The following is an 18,127-nucleotide window of genomic DNA, read 5'->3' as shown; positions in this document are numbered from 1 at the left end:
ACTACTTGTGCTTTATAACAGCAGCAGATCTGTATGTTTTCCTGAACTTAATGAAAAATAGTAACACAGAGCAAAAGAGAAATCTGGGTACAAGTCAATCCAGATACTGAAAATGTTATTAAAATCAACATATGAAGGCACATGTTTCTTAAAGTGAAGCTTTTTTCAAAATTCACGCAATTGGTCGTTAAAGCATAAATTCATTTGTGTAAGGAATGCCTTCCATGCACAGAAAAGCAGGGGAGAGTGTGCAAACACCACTGAAGTAGGTGATCTGGGATCTCTAGTCCTTACTCTCACACTTTTTGGCAACACAGCTTTGGGTAAATAAATCATTTAACCTTTCTGAGTTTTGCCATTTGCCAATGTGGTTATTGTGAAGTTGAAAGACGTAACAAATGAACAAATGTGGAAGCTCTCTTGATAACTGTGAAGGTACTAAATTAGTGCGAGCCTTATAAGGTCCTCAGGGGAACTGAGAGCCTAATGAAAACACCACTAATACAGGTTTTGTTTTTTTGAACATTGGTTAGGCATGCACTTTGGGGCTAACAATTATTTAGCTTCTTTTAAACCTGAGAATAGAGTTAGAAGTGTCAAGCCTACTAATCCTAGAGTCAGTGTTACATGAGAAGACTTCCCCCTCCCCAACAATTAACAATATTCCTTACTATACCCTGTTCCTTTGTCAAAAGGTAGTTGGAATAAGTATCACCTTCTTACAGACTCAGGTAACATAAAAGTAGGAGTCAAAAGTAGACTCATATCTTTCTTAGAATAAACTTCTAGAAGTGAAGTTACTACACCTGGTTCTTGATACATATAACTAAATAATGCCCTTCAGAGAAGTGGTAACAGTTTATACTCCTCTACAATATTCAATATTCAGGATATTCCTGATTATCAGTTTGATTCACCTTTTACTATCTTCCATAAATTAATAGCTCAAAATCCACAATATTCATCTATTTGCCTTCCTCAAACAGTATACTCCTATCCAGATGTGCTTGACAGGATGGCAAAGGCTGAGTGTTTAAATGTGCTTTCAATGGCTTACTGCTCCTCTTAGGATAAATCTAAACTCTTTAATAGTTTACATGCTCTGGGTGAAGTGGCCTCTTCTTCCTTTTCCAGCCCTGGGAAGTTCCCTCTTAAACAGACCAGCTGTCTCATGTTTAGGTCTTTGTTCGGACAACATTACTTAGGACTGGAGCACCAGATTCTATAGGGAGCTCAATATTCAGATGGAATTTCTGACTAGTGACAGCAAAAGTGACCCCCTTCATACAGTTGAGAATACTGATTTCATACCGACTACAAATGGCTGTGGCAAACATCGTCACTGGATTTGTCAGTCACTTAGGGGAGCAGGTTTTCATATGGGCACTATTCTCTTAGAGAGGAAGAGGCTGGGGGGTGGGTAGAGAAGGAGCAGCTAGAAGTGCTAATTGCTCTCTTTAACCCAGATGAATGAAAAGATTTTTCTATACTCTGGTTTTATGAGAGAGCTCTAGAGGAAGTAAGCAGATGATTTAAAAGACTGGCTCGGAAAAGTAACTCAAGTATAAGTTACTAAATCTCTCACATTTTGTATCCTTAGATGGTATACCTTCCACTGCATTGACAGATTGAAATTTTTTGATACTCTGACCACCAAGCACAGTTGTTCACATTACTTTAGAACTTGTAATGCATGTTTTTTAAGGGTTCCTAGTAAGAAGCCATAGTTCATTCCATTGGCATGATAAATTCCCTTTTCAACAAAATGACATACAATGGGTTGATTTCATCAACTGAATGTTCTGGCTAACAAGATTCTCAGCCTCCATACTGTCACTGTCCTAGTTTCTTATCATCTGCCTGGCCTGGGCGTAATGGCTCTGACTTTGGCCTCCTACCTCTTCCCCAGTACTCTGCAACAGAGAGATCCAACAAGCCAATCTCATCATTTGAATCCCCAGCTCAAAGTTCTTCAGTAGTTTTTTTTTTTTTTGATCACTGCAATAATTAGCCTAAGTATTTTCTTATAAAACTCCTGATCTAAGCCCTGCCTACCTCTGTAGGCCCATCTACCCCCCCCATCCTCATGTGTTTTCCCTCTATTTTGAATGAACTGGCAATTCTGAGCAACATGAAGTCCCTGGAACATACCATATTCTCACACATTTGTGGTACACTTCCATATACCTTCCCCCCCAAATACTGCTACTTATCTTTCACTCTTCACTCAAATACTCCCCATTCTAAGCTTCTTCTCACTTCCCCAGAAAGCTAAGGCCCTCCTCTCCCATGTTCCTCCTATACTTCTTGCACCTACCCACCACAACAATCAATTTACATTGGAGCTCTTGGTGTGTCTTTCTCTCCATATGCTAACTATGTGTTCTCATTTTTACCTCAAGCACCGTACTCCAAGTCTAGGAGGAGATGCTCATGAATATATTAAAAATCCTATTTTTAATGTTGAATTTTATAGCTATCCACCTAATATTTATTATTATAGATGATTAACCAGCTAATTATTATTCTCCATCAATTCTGAGCATGTTATTTCATTAAAAAATCAAACCTGCTACAACATATGCATTCACTGAATATATGAACTGAAGAATAAATCAATAAGCCATCAAGATTTTTAAAGACATTCCTAAACTTAGGATCTTTTATGAAAATCTGGCAATAGGATAAAGATAAGTAATCTGGAATCTACCCAAAAGAGTCATTTGCCAGGCTCCCAATAAAAATTATAGCACAGAGTCTTTGGAATTTTACTTACATGGTACAGTGTGGTCTCCGGCACAGGCGTGCCCATGATGTCTTGTCTCAATGCATCCATTTGCAAACTAGGTAGTAATGAATAGTGAGTCGGGCTATTACTCTTATCACTCTTCTTTTTAGACTTCTTCCCTGTGTCTTTTTTGCTGTTTCTCTGAAACATGTATTCTTCTTGAGCAATTTTTTCATTGCTCATATATCGGAGGAGAGAGTTTTCTATATAAAAAGAGATGAATACACGAATGTAAATATGCAAATATTCCAAATTTACCACTCTTTCCTAATTGTGCTATTAGATTTCATTTCAGAAATGTAACTTAATTTAATTTATAAAATACCTATGTAGTAAAAATACAGAGCATCTTAATAATTTGGGATCACAGGGCAATAAGAAATATCCCACAGATTATTTCTACAAGTTTTATCTCTGGACCAACTATATGAGAATCACTGCAAAACTTGAATTAGAAGTTCTGGTGTGTGCAGCTTATAAAAGTTCTAAGAAGTTCCCCCAGAGGGATTCAGCTAAAAATTGATGACAAACACTGACCTATAAAAGACTAGCATCCTTGCAGAAGTTAAAGCCCACAGTTTGAACCAAAGGTCAGGAAACTTAGTTCATAGAATCTCTGCTTAAACTGATAGCATTCACTGAATAGCCAGCACTTAGGACTTCATAAGGCATTTCCCCCCAAGTTATCGCTATTATATGAAGTCCCAAAATAGTGACTCAGCAATGGCATATGATCTATGTTTCTCTTTTCATTGTTTTCTTGATTAATTCTGTAACACAAATGAAGTTAGAAAACTGAAGTTTGGAAAATGGAATGAATACATAGATGTAAAGGAATCTGTCAATGTTCCTGTATTTGCCAACATTTTCTGAAATGCTCACTCCATGAAATAAGTGTTAATTAAGTAGACTAACGAAGCAGATATTCATGCTTGCTTATCCCTGTGTGGTAAATTCTGTACACTGGCTAGAAGTTAACAGGCAAATTGGTTAGCTAAATTATGAAGGAAGCTTAGTGAGCTGAGGTCCTATGAATAGTTTTTTGCTTGGTTTTATTTTTCATCTACAACTTTATGGTTCTCTGTTTCAGAAAGCTGAAGTAGCCCACCATAGCCACAGCAGGTCGAATCCCATTTAGTAGTGAGTCTTTCAGTGGCTCTTTTTACTGCTCACCTCAATAGCAGGATAAGTGAACATAAAAACTTACTTTTGGTAGATACTTCAAGTGTAGCCCACCCCCAAGTAAGAAGATAACCCTGAACAGCAAACAGAAGAGAAAAAAAAGCAAAGCGTTTTTTTTTTTTCCATTTCTATATGGTTTTCATTAGAGTCACTGGCCAAGTTTCCATTAACTTTACTCATGGACATCAATACTCATTTTAAGATTGTACTCATACAAATGTAGTGAGGTTGCATTGCGGACCAATGGGGACTGATCACAAACTTCCTATTCACCGAACTTAATTCTTTGATGCAGTTTCACACTTCTGACCTTGTTTTCCAAATAGTGACTTTCACATAACAATCAGATATTTATTTATTTTTTTTACACTGTACTTATCTACCCTGAATCCCTTAAGAGACATTCAGAGAAGATATCTATTTAATAATATATCAAGACAGTCAAACGTTGTTCTGAGTTGGTTTGGGTGTATCATAAAGTCAGTGAGAGAATGACGTTTTCCCCTGAAGCCATGACAACCTATTTAACGAACATTTAAATTTGCTTTTTGTTCCAACAACCCAGCCTACACTGAAATTCTAGAACACTTACCTCTTCTACTATCTCTCTTCATCTTATTTGGATCTTCATAGTCCCCCACCCAATTATATTCCACTGGCATAGATATAGGTCGTAGCTTGCCTAAACACAGAGAACAAAATTCACATCATTGTTTTTCTTCCCCATGTCCGCTCATACTTAACACTGATTTTTAGCTGCAGTCTGCAAAACACACTCACTCATATGCAACGTTACGGTTGGCATTTGTGTAGATGAAAAATGTGTGTTTTGAGCCAGAAGGTGAAACTGCCTGTGGCAATTGGCCAGGTGATAATGCAATCTTAAGGCATCCTTTCATAAATAATAAAGAACAGCCTAGGTTTGCTCTCTTAGGAGCCCCAGACTTTAAGGATATGGTCCTTTACAAAGAGTATCACATTTTAGGGATTTTTACTTTCTCTTCAGTCACTGGATCTCTGTCTTATTCCCCAGTGCCCACACGTCTACATCTTGATAGCCATTCTCCACGATACTAGCCCCTTGTGTTTAACCTGCCTGCAAGGACGTTAACCCACTGTGGCATGCTGGAAGGCTACAATGTGAACTTCCCATCCTTACTGCCTCCTAACTCCTATCATAATAAATACCTTTTGGATATACCACCATGCTTTAGCAATATGGCCAGCATCCCTTTTATGGCCTATAGCTGGGTCTGCCCCCAAGCATCTCTTGCTATTGTGAACAAGTCTGGTTTCCAGATCCAAGGAATCACTGCTTTGGCCTGTCCTGTTTCCCTCTGTGTTCTTACTAAATAGCATTTTACTTTAGCAAGCAGAACTCATGGCATAGACTTTAAGGATAACTTTTTGGTGAGGCTGCAGTATATTATTTTTGATCAACTTGAAATTCTTGAAACACAAAAGAGTCAAAGAAAAGCATACAAAAGTTTAAAAAGGATATCTAGCACAATGCCTGGCATATAATAACCGCTGAATACATTTTAAATGAATGAAAAGCCAAAACTCATACGGGACTGGATCATAATAATGATTGGTTATGATGCTCTTGGTAACAGTACTAACACTTACATATCATTTACCATATGCCAAATACTGTCTAAGGGTTTTCTACGTATTACATTGTTTAATCCTCGTAACTGTGAGAAATATATTTTTTAATAGATTTATTTATTTTTATTTTTTTAATTTATGATAGTCACAGAGAGAGAGAGAGAGAGAGAGAGAGAGAGGCAGAGACATAGGCAGAGGGAGAAGCAGGCTCCAAGCACCGGGAGCCCGACGTGGGACTCGATCCCGGGTCTCCAGGATCGCGCCCTGGGCCAAAGGCAGGCGCCAAACCGCAGCGCCACCCAGGGATCCCCGCTGTGAGAAATATATTATCATTACCTTCATTTTACCAGATGAAGAAACTGAGACAGGTTATGTAACTGGCCCAATGACACACAGTTGGGGTTGAAACCCAGGCACTTAAACACCACTTCTGCCCATAATTCTTGATGACTTCAATATTCACTCGCCAATATTCTGGTCTCTCAGTTTCTTGAGGTTTTCTCCTTCCATCCATTCCTGTGGTCATATGCTTAACTTGTCAACTGCAAAGGCTGTAGTCCCTTCTAGATCCCACTTTTCAACTACCACCTCAACTACCACCTACCAACTGGCACCTATTTCTAGTGCCATCCTCATAGTATTCCAAGTCCAAAAATCCTCCTCCTTAATCTACTGATGTTCCCACCTTCCAGCACCTCTTGGTCACTGTATATCCTCTTCATTTCCCTCCTTTCCCAGCTAAATTTCACGACCAATTACTATGATCAGTCCATGTATTTAAAAAAATTCTTTTAGAATACTCCTAATTCTGTTCCTAAGGAAAAGGTAACCTTATGGATTTATATTATGTACAGTGACAGTTTACCTAATATATTTTGCTAAGCTCTTTGAAAGTCTGAAGATGAACTAAATATGATAAAATTATTAATGAGCCAATAAATGTAGTGTTTATTTAAATGTGGCTTCCTTTCAAGGTGTGCAAACACCTTTATAAATAATCACAATTCCAAAATTCTGAGTAGATCTTTGCACTTTTACAAAGGGAGAGCTTTGGGAGAGCTGATGCAGGTCAATATATCCTTCCTTCCCAGGGTTGAGTAAAGCTTTCAAGAAAGATTTAGTTTTGTCATGTCTATTCAACTGCCTGACAGAATCAATCCTCCAGACTTTCAATGTTCTGAATTCTGTGTTTTCAAAACTCCTACAACTTATTTCTTTAGATTCTGTTTTTTAAAATAAACTCCATCTCAGCACGTGCACACTGAAACTGAAGCAATTAACAGCTCTAACCCTGTTTCTACATCCCACCAAGAAAATCCTTTGGAAAGTAACAATCCAATAAATAAGCAGTTGTTTTTCTTGCTCTATATGTTATTATATGTACATATAAAGTAGTTTGATACTTTTCAAAGAATTGATTGGTTATTTGGAGTCAAATATATATGCACAAGAACAAGAAGAAACATACTTCACATATGGAATATGAAATACGTAATTGTATTTCGTTGCATCTGGTAAATCTCCTCCAAGATTCTCAAGGAACTAAGTCATTGAGGCATGTAATTAAGCCTTTGATATGTCTGGTTATATTATTAACCATAAGGAAAAATTTGCAGAAGATTAAACACTGACTTTCTGGTGACTTATTAGTAGAGTATGTTGTATATGGCTAAGGTAAAATTGAGAAAAAGGTATTGAATTAAAAAAATTGAGATAAAAATCTTAATTAACATTCACTTCTGGAGGACATCAGGGCTTTTGCTTTTAGTAGTTATAAAGCTATGAATTTATCAATGCAAGGAAAAATAATTATTTTAAAAAGTATTATTTGTTTAGTTATAAGAAATAATGTTGCTTATAAGTATTACTACTTTCATAAATTTTTTAATTGTGTTGAAAAATTGAAAGAGACTTAATAAAACAGAATGAGGTAACACTCATATAAACAGCAGTCCTTGGCAAATTAAAAAAAGACAATGGCTTAAATAATTTCTAATTCCAAATACAGAGATCTTGAATTGCAGTATGGAGATGTTTGCCACTGCCTATGTCTAGCAGGACTTTAATTTCACAAAACAGCAAAGTTCAAATGGAAAAAGAACTTTATGGTTTATTGCTGCAGTACAACTGGTTAAAAAAAAGAGTACTATAAGCATTATTGTTTGATTTAAATCAAATTTACACTATTATTAATATATATAAAGTGTTTTTACATTTGTAATGACTTTTAAAGGCTTTTTAAACACATTTGACTCATTCCTTATGGAAATGTACTTATACTAATAATAAATCTCTGAAAGATAATCTGAAAAATGTTAAGACATCTCTTTATGTAGTAACACTTGTATTTACTAATTCATGATAAAAATTAATAACAATAGCCAAGAATATAGTAAAAAAGAGCCCATTCAAAAATCCTGCTGGCCACTTCCTCTTAATTTTATTCCTCCAACCATAAATCATTTATTAATTGTAGAGTACATTTGACACCCTATTATAAGCCTTGTGATATCTCTGTGCTAGTGTCTCACAGTTAAACTATTTTGTTACCTGGCTTTTCATATCTGTTGCACATCTGGAGCTTTCTTTCTAAGTTGGGTTTTCATAGAGGCAAGTATTATGCACTGCCTTTCTTACTGTATTCTAATAAATATAGAGTTAAAAGATAATTAATTTTGATTTTGTTTGCATTTTTATTCTGAAATTGATGGCAAATGGTTTTTTTATTATGACTATATATAGCTATAATTAAACATAAATAGAACACTAAATATAATTTTAAGAATACTGACAATGAGGGGCGCTTGGATGGCTCAGCTGGTTAAGCATCCAAACTCTTGGTTTCAGCTTGGCTTATGGTTTCGAGGTTGTGAGATCGAGCTCACATCAGGCTCCATGCTCAATGTAGAGTCTGCTTGAGATTCTCCTCCCCTCTTCTCCTCCCCCTACTTGTGCCCTCTCTCTCTAAAATACATAAAATTAAATAAATAAAATCTTAAAAAAAGAATACTGACAATGATGGAGTACTTTATAATGATCTAAAGTACTTATTTTAAAATGAAATTGCTATGTTTTAATTTTACTGTACAGAATTGCTTGAAAATAAACTGGCATTTCCCTTAGATAATAAAGCATATATTTGGTGCTACTGCAAATGCTCCAGTGCCCTTTGGTGGAGCTAATTGCTCACCCTTCTGGTATTTTTCATAGTGTTTTTGGTATATATGCATTATTATATGTTATTATATTATATCTGTCTGTTAAAGGTTTTTCTACTTTTTGGTAGAAATTAGGTCTTAGGTATCTTTGTTATGAGTGCTTTTGGCAAAGACACTGACCCAGAGCAGGTATTGATTAAAAATTTTTTTGAATGCTTGAATGGAATGATGCTGGACATTAGGGATACCCCCAAATTACTGGGCCGTTTGCTGAATCTGAGTCCCTCTTACTTACTCAAAGGCATCTCCTGTGCAATGCTCAATTATTTCTCCTGCAGCATAAATTCTTCCCTTAATACCCAATGATTCCAAATAGCAAATAAACATGCTGTAATTTCTTCAATCTTTAAAAAACAAAAACACCACCTCTCTTCACCAGCAAACTGCCACTCAGCTACCACTTCATTCCTCTGCTCTCCATTACAGAAAAACTCCTAGAATATAAAACTCATTTATATTCTCTGTTTCTAATTCCTTTCCTTTTTTTCTAGCTTTATTAAGGTATGATCGAGACATAAAAATATTATATATTAAAGTTGTACAACATGACTTTTTAAGGTGTGCAATGTGATGACATAATACACATATACACTGTAAAATGATGACTACAATACAGTTAACACATCCTTCAGGTCACATGGTTACCATCTGTATGTGTGTATATGTGTGGTGAGAATACTTGAGACCTGTTCTCAAATTTCAAATATAAAATGGAAAACAGTATTGAGGTTCCTCAAAAACAACACAGAGCTACCATATGATCCAGCAACCCTACTTCTGGGTACATATCCAAAGAAAATGAAATTAGTATCTCAAAGATACTGTATCTTTGATCCCATATTCACTGTAGCATTATTCATAATAGCTAAGACAGGGAAATAATCTAAGTATCCATTAATGGATGAGTGGATAAAGAAAATATAGTATATGTATACAACAGAGTAATATTCAGCCTTAAAAAGATAGAAATGCTAAAATTGTAATGATGGATGAATCTGAAGGACATTATGCTAAATGCAATAAGCCAGACACAGAAAGACAAATAGTGTAGGATCTCACTTTTATGTGGAATCGCCTCCTCTTTCTTTCTTGAACCTTCTCTGATTAGGCTCTTGCCCTCAAACTATACCAAAATTGCTATCGTCAAGGTCACTCGCACCTTCATGTTGCTAAATCCAATAGACAATTCTTAGAACCTCTGACTTTTCTGACTTATGTGTAGCATCTGACCAGAGGATTACTCCCTTCTTTGAAACATTTCCTTTATCTGGCACCCAGGATTGTCCTCCTCTGGTTTGCCTCTTCTCTTCTCATGCTAAATTCGCATACACTCTTGAGAGCTAAGCAAAAATGTCATTTCTTCAGGGATGCTCTTCTTGACCTCTTACTCTAGGTTGGGTTTCTATGTATTTATTCTCATTTTCTGTATAGTTTTTCCTCATAGTGTGCCATTTATAGTCAAATAAATATTCATTAAATTAGTTGCTTCAATTCAGCCTCTCTTCTAGAATGTAAATTTCACCAAGAAAATTTCTCTGTTTACTGTGGTATCTCCAGCGCATAGTACAGTGCCTTAAACACAGTCACTGTTCAATACTTAGTGACTGGTTATTTGTTAAGAAAGTAAACAGGGGACCTTCCTCACACATATAGTTTCTTTATCCTTCCTTCCTGTCAACTTTTCTTCCCCTCCCCCTCATTTTTCCTTCCCATCCCTTCCCTTTCTCGCTTCCTTTTAATGTAGGATGTCAACCTTACCAACCTCCTTCATTTCTATTAATGTAGGATGTCAACCTTACCAACCTCCTTCATTTCTATTAATGTAGGATGTCAACCTTACCAACCTCCTTCATTTCTAACAAACTAAGCCTTAGAGAGCAGTTTGGTAATCACGTTAGAACTAGGCATCCGATTCTGTGTATGTTGGTAAATTAAACACCAATAAAAGTTAAAAAAAAAAAAAAAAAAGAACTAGGCATCCTGCTTCCTGATATGTAGAAACATTCCCATGTTAGGCTACCCATGAGGTCTGTTGAAATACTACTGAATTGCTGCCTTCTTCAATTGTATTTACCCCCCTTCTTAATTCCGTCCTCAGACATGCTAAAATCATTAAATTTTAGGGTGATAAGCAGCATCTGAGAAGCAATCGTCTCTCTTACAGTTGCCAAAGAGTCAAAAAAAGACTTTAGAGAATTTCTACTGAATTCTGACATACCCTTTAACGCTCACAAAAAAAAAAAAAAAAAAGCTTTCTCTAGTCTAAGGAGAAAAAATATATACATACGCACACACATATACACATCTGTTCTGAATATTTTAGCCAATATTTTGATGAAAATGAGTGTAGTAAGGAATGTTAAGCTACAAGCATGCCACATATACCCACCCATCAAACTCCCCCCATACCAGACAGAAAAATTACTTTCAGATGGTTGACTGCATTTCTAGGAAAACATCCCGAGGTAATTTAAGGTAGACAATCACACATTTAAAGAGGAATAAAACGGAACTGAATGGAAAGTCAGTAATTTTTTAAGAATAAAGGCAACATATCTGGATCTAATAAAATAAGTAAAAACAGGCACTTTGATCTTTAGGGCCATATTTTTTTAAATTTCATTTTTAGATAAAAGAGCTTGGGAAAAAGTTGGATCGTAAACATTTCAATGTGATGATTATTTAAATATTGGCTTTAAGGCCTTAAATAATCAAAATCAAATAGAAACCCAATTATTACTAACTTGAGCTCTTCTCAGTTTCATTAATGGAGAACAAAAACAAAATCTCATTTCAAAGAATAAGCTACATCTTGTTTGTAAATTTTCCTATTGCTTTCTAAAAGTGATCTAGACTTTAAATTGGGAGTAATGTAAAAATTATTGGAGAAAATTTTTAACTGTATCAAAAATTATATGGAACTTTTAAGACTTGTTTTCAAGGCCTATTATATTTTGAAGCAGATTGCCTTTTGTAAGCATTCTACCAAGAGAACAACTGGGCCGTATACATTAGAGTTTGGAAAGACAGGTTTTTATATGTTGAAATGTCTGCCACTGTGCATAGAGTTACTTCTTCTACATTAGAGGGGTGTGAGGACTGGGAAAGATTCAGATGGTTTACTGTTTAAGCGGCAAAAGACTTCTGGGTCCTCCTCTGAAGGCTCTGGTGGGTAAAAAAAATGAGCTATGCTAAAATACTATTGCCCCATGCTGTGCTCAGCATTAATACAGTTGTGGACAAGAAAAATGACATGACTATGTAAATATTATTGGTTAAAAATATTCCATTTTCAAGTTAAACAACTACAAATTAAAGCCCTCTCTTTTATTTTTTCTGTAGTTTCAAGTTTTTGTTTAAAATCCAGTTAGTTAACATACAGTGTAATATTAGTCACCATATTTTACAAAAAATCTTAGTAAAGCAGTGTCTTGAAAATCTTATCAACATATGGAAGAGAGTCCTCTTTTCTCACGAAGAGTGAAAAAGACAATGATTAAGACCATCAATTGAAGACTCTCTTTTGAAATAAACAGAATGACATCTTGTAATAACTTTATTCCTTTCACATACTTTTTCCTTTGGGAATACACAAGTCAGTAAAACTAGCAAGAAAGGTAGAGATGAAAAACTGAAAAGACACACCAAAGTTAATTCCTCAGGATTTCATCAGTAGTCAGTGTTGGAGTCAGTCCAGGAATATACTTTTAACTTCCTGTCCCAGTGCTCTCTTTGCTACATCAGATTGCCTTGGTGACAAATTCAAGACCATTGCATTACACAAAAATCCAATTCTTTTATCTTCAAAAACAATTTAGTGACATGTATGAATATTGCTTTTGTTTAAGTGTCCTCCCAGCCAGTTTGCTACTCTTGCAAAAAGTTCTTAGAAGTTATGTGAAGTACTAATAGACGATTGGAAAATAAACTGTGGATGTAGCTTTGTATTTCCTATCCATCATCTTAACAAAGATGGAAAAAATATTGCTTTGACATGATGTGTCAACTTATAAGCTTACTTATAAAATAATGCTAGGTTATCACATGTATACTTTTAAATGATTGTATACTGTCTTAATTTTTTGTTCTAATATCTCTAGTCATTAAATAATCAATGTACAATCTTTAGTTATCTCTTCTTTAACAGAACTCTTTGTAATATTTGACATTTTCTACCCTCCCTTGTTTCTCCCCCCCCCCCAAGGGATCTATTTCCTCCATGATTTCTGGCAAATTGTTTTGCAGTGATACCATTAATTCTACAAGGAGCCTGGAGGATAGAACACCATGCACTGATCTTTCCAGTTAGTATTTATTACTTGAGTTTGGACTTTTTATCGCAAATAAGATTTATTCTAGAAAATGGCTTTTCTGCAAGATAGAAATGAAAACAACATTCAGCAAGCCATCTGCTTGGGTATGCTTTGACCTAAGAGTAGACGCTTTTCCAGGTTGCCTGCAGTTAAACATCTGGTTCTTGATTTTGGCTCAGGTCATGATCTCAGGGTTGTGAGATGGAGCCCTGCATCAGGCTCTGCACTAGGCATGGAGCCTCCTTAAGATTCTTTCTTTTCCCACTCCTCTCCTTTCTCCCCTTCTCAAAGGAAAAAAGAAATAGAATAGAGGCCTTTCAAAATGCTTATCTATTAAGTTAGAGGTTTGGAACTTAAAACACAAACTTTTATCATTGGTATGGATCTTTAAGAGGAGCTGCAAAAGTCTATTTTAGCATTTTCCAAAATATATTCCATCAAACATTAGTTCCATTGAGAGGTTAATAAGTATTTTGTGACCAAAACTGACAAAGATACAATGTACAAATACATTCAGGAAACAATAAGCTAACCCAAATTCAAGAAGACCTTCAAAGCATTTAGTATGCTAATGTGCACTTATTAATCGCCAAGAAGGGGATAAAATATTCAGAGCTTCCCAATCTTATTTAACCAGATAACTTCTTTCTTTTAAAAACATCCTTTTTCAGAACTAGACATCTGAAGAACATATTTGGGAAAATGATGGATTCTTAATCCACATTGTGATGTGAAAGCTCACACTAACCACTCTTAAATTTTACCTAGCTGCCATTTATTATATTTTTTCCATATGGAAAAATGCATTTTGATTTCAACTAGGGACAATGGGTCCTCTCCTGCTCCAGGGAATACCATGATTAGGTTTTCTATTGTAGAGCAGACACAACATTATATTACTTCTGCCCAGAGACTGTATTGTGACTAAATGTAGGTCTCTCCTTGCAGGGCAATAATTTCAGAGATTCTTTGAATTAAAAAAAAGGTAACTGGCCCGGTGTCATACAAGGGCTCTTTTATTTTATACTCATATATACCTGCTTCCATATTAAATCTGTGTGCAGTTGATTCTTCTTAAGTTAGTTAAGGGTTTCTCAATAGCAGAACTTTTGACATTGTGGATTGGATTATTCTTTATAGCTGGGAGCTGTTCTGTTCTTTGTAGGATGTGTACTAGCATCCTGGGCCTCTACCCAGTAGATACCAGTAGCATTTCCACCTCTAGTTATGACAACTATAAATGTTCCCCCAAATTGAAAATCTTCCCTGGAGGGCAATACTGACCCCAGTTGAGAATCACTGACTTAGGCTGTTTCTACTCTTGGCTTCCCATTTTGTCTTTAAGGGAATCACTATTTCATCTAGTTCATATCTTTCTGTTGATGAATTCATTTTGAGTGACTTCTTTCCTCTGACAGTTGCATCAGTTTTGTTGACTTGGGTTTGCTAATCTTTCCATGTTACCCAAATACTGATACTCTGGAACTTGGTTAAGAGTTCCTTTTCCTTAATCTTACTATTTTATCCATCGCCTAGCACTTTAATTTGTTCAGGATGATTGTTTTCTTGCCTGGTTTTATTTTTTTGAGAGTCTCCAAGTATTTTATTTATATATCATTTTTGTTCTCCTTTTCTTCCCCTAGCAATTAATCTTAAACCTAAAAAGATCCAAACTGTTTTCAGAATTCTGATGCTGTGAGGTTCTACTCAGGCCCTTCTGTCCAGAATATGAGCTAGTGGTTTCCACAATGGAACTTAAAAGAAGATTTGGATCAGGGCAGTTTTTAGCGTTATTACCTATTTGAATGCTCTTCCTTCTGGTTTTCAAAACCAAACCAAAAGAAATGGACCAATTCTATTCATATTTCTTTTAACTGCTATGATTTAAGTGGCTGGTTATTGGGTAGGTAAAGGGACCAAAACAAGGAAATACTTTCGGCCCCTTTGTCCTTTATTAAATCCCTCCATAGGGAGAGGATAAGTGTTAATTGATCCACAGGCACTTGAAAATCTTTGGGACATTTTCATTTATAACCAGGAATAATTCATTATACCATTTGGACACTATTTCTTGAGTACTTTCCATGCGGCAAGAATAGCCCTAAGTGCCAGACATACATTATCTCATTTAACCCTTATAGAAACACCACAAGTAATATTGCCATTCCATTTTACAGACAAGGAGACAGAAACAGGGGCACCTGGGTGGCTCAGTGGTTGAGCATCTGCCTTTGGCTCAGGGCATGATCCCGGAGTCCTAGGATCAAGTCCCACATCGAGCTCCCCACAGGGAGCCTGCTTCTCCCTCTGCCTATGTCTCTGCCTCTCTGTGTCTCTCATGAATAAATAAATACAATCTTTTAAAAAAAGGCAACAAAAACATAGTGAGGTAAGGCTCAAGTTCAAGGTCAATCAGTTATTAAAGGCCAACCTGTGACACCAAACTCAGATCCCTCTGACTTCAAAACACACGCTCTGCTATTTCTATAAGTAAAATCACACAAATTAGGGAAGAGTGCCTTCCCTCACTGCTTACTCTGATATTAACATTAGGAACAGACAAGTTTCTATTTCTCTAAAAATATTGCTGAACTACTTTTCTATCCATTATTACATGGTCCCTTATCACCATCAGTTTGATGTTCAAAATTATTTTGTGAAGCTAATCAACACGCAGTCTTTATGAACCGTACAAATTAAGTCCAAAGGTAGAAGAATTCCTGTGACTATAGTATACGTCTCATATTTCTACATTTTTGATTCAATAATTTCTAATACTGTGGTTAGTTCTGGTTTGGAAGTGGTACATTTTACTGGAACAAAGACATTTTGTGTGGTTAGTATCTCAATTTCTTTTCTTTCTAAAAGCATAGCTGATGAATGACAGCTGAACTTTTATCTGATTAGGAAGACAATTTACATTTAAAAATCATAGGAAGGAGAGAAGTATTCCAAAATAAAGAAGTATGACTGTATCGTGTATACGTGATGCTTTAAGAAATGTTTTGAATAATGTTATTAATTATAATTTAACTGGCCAAAAAGTAGAATGAGATTATAAGACAAAGACGATGTTGCAGTGTGATAAGAGACTCTGGAGCCTACAGATAATTTCCTCTCCTCACAGTGATAGAGTAGTTCATAGTGTCATTGCCCATAGGTTCTTCACCATGCTGTTTGAAGTCATTTCAAGCCATTTGCTATTCATGTGGATAAATGGGACATGGTAGTTTTCTCTTGTCCCAGCTATTCGAGGGGAAAATGTTAGGTATAATGTTATGGAAATTAATTTTCCTCAATGCACAATGTATACAAATAACATGTGGAACATTTCTAAAATAACAGCCTTGCCCTCATTCACGTGTTTTTTGTGAGGTCCTGGATTCTCAATAAATTGGAAAAGGTCTGGATTCTTTCAAACCAATACTATTATGTGATATTATTGTAAAATATGTGTTCCTCCTATTCTTATAAAATATGAGCACTCAACAGCCACAAAAGGACTCAGCCAACTGTGTCCACCTTTTAGCGGGTTTCTATGCATAGAAATGTGGTATGCTGGAATAGCAAGGGCAAAGAGTCTGTGAACAGTGAAAGGGAAAGTTGATGGGGAATATGGCCATTCTGGAAAGTTGCCAAGCAACTGATTTCATCAAATTTGAACCTTTACCTTTGAAGTATGAGCATATGAGACCAAATAGTTAAAGTGATTTAATGCTGTCCTCTTTCCCCTCTTCTAATTTTCACATTTATTTTTTAAAAAACTGCATCGTCTATTCACCCCATCTAATTCTTCAAAGAATTTAAATGGCTGATATTATTCCTATTTACATGTTGAGATCTTTATTTTCTTTTGTTTTTTTTCCCCAGCTATATTGAGGTATTCTATGAATTGTATATATTTAAGGTATACAATGTGATTATTTGATATAAAGAGAATTATGAAATGAGGACCACAATCAAGCTATTTTAACACATCCATCACCTCACAGAGTTACCTTGTTTTCTGTGAGATGAGAATACTTAATATGTATTCTCTTAACAACACTAAAGTTTATGCAACAGTGACAACAATGGAAATAAATACCTAGCACATACTGGGCACTTTCCAGGCAACTTGCAATGTGTTGTCATGTAATTCTTACAAAAAGTCTATAAGACAGGTGTTATCATCTTCATTTAACAAGGGAGAAAATTGAGACCAACATCCCCAAACTCACACTAGATAAAAGACAGGATTACCATGTAGGGTTGATGCCACAGCCAGTGCTAGTAACCACTGATCTAAGCTGCTTCCTCCACTGTATCTGTGTTTCCAGAAATTCGTCTCATCTATCTTTTTAGGAAAGTAAAACCCATTTTATGTTCTTGGATTTTAAAAGTACATAACACATTATTGCTAATTTTACCCCTCAATTTAGCTACCTTTTCCTAAGGTCTGTCAGGGCCATGGTTATGTAAAAACATGTTCAGTTTAGTAACAATAAATACAGAAATATACAAGAACATACAAAATCAGACCTACTTCTGCTTGCCTGAAATCAAATGCTTGAATTTGCAAAGAGTGATACAATTTCTGGAAATTATTTCTCTACAATTTAGCAAGTTACTGTCATCACATTTAGTTAGCTAATACCATTGGTAGAGTCCCACAAAAATCCATGGGTATTTAATCCCAGCTCTACCACTTACCAGTTGAGTAAGTTATTTAACCCATCAGTAAAACAAGGATTCTATGAGCACCAACTTCATTGAATTGTTGCAAGGATTAAATGGGTCAATGCCTTTGAAATGCTTAGCACAGTGCCTGGCATATATAAAAGCTAACAGGTATTACTGACTTATTTCTAGAAGGGCCATCTGCTGTCTATCCATATTACACTTTTCTGATAGATTCGGGCAAGTAATTGTTCTTCTCTTAACTCATTCTTAGCAACAACTAGTGGGTCTATGATATTAAATGAGAACCTTGGTTAAAAAATGTATTTTAAAGTCCAGGATATTTTCGGGTATTT

At 35.7% G+C, this 18,127-nt stretch overlaps 1 protein-coding gene across 5 annotated transcripts in view; it reads right to left on the bottom strand.

Moving 5' to 3' along the window:
* The window catches only part of CNKSR2 (connector enhancer of kinase suppressor of Ras 2), a 273,141-nt gene that overhangs the window by 81,134 nt on the left and 173,880 nt on the right, over positions 1-18,127 (bottom strand). For 3 of the 5 annotated variants that reach the window (XM_041741833.1, XM_041741838.1, XM_041741836.1), the window contains 2 exons: positions 4,563-4,652; positions 2,777-2,991 (listed from right to left, as the gene is read on the bottom strand). In XM_041741833.1, the coding sequence (XP_041597767.1) occupies positions 2,777-2,991; positions 4,563-4,652 (305 nt within the window). The remainder of the gene's footprint in view (positions 1-2,776; positions 2,992-4,562; positions 4,653-18,127) is intronic. The other 2 variants (XM_041741834.1, XM_041741837.1) reach the window with 1 other exon arrangement.

This window comes from Vulpes lagopus, chromosome X (genome assembly GCF_018345385.1).
Source record: "Vulpes lagopus strain Blue_001 chromosome X, ASM1834538v1, whole genome shotgun sequence".
NCBI lineage: Eukaryota > Metazoa > Chordata > Mammalia > Carnivora > Canidae > Vulpes > Vulpes lagopus.
Note: the sequence above shows the minus strand (reverse complement) of the source record. Positions and strands in the feature narration are given on the sequence as shown.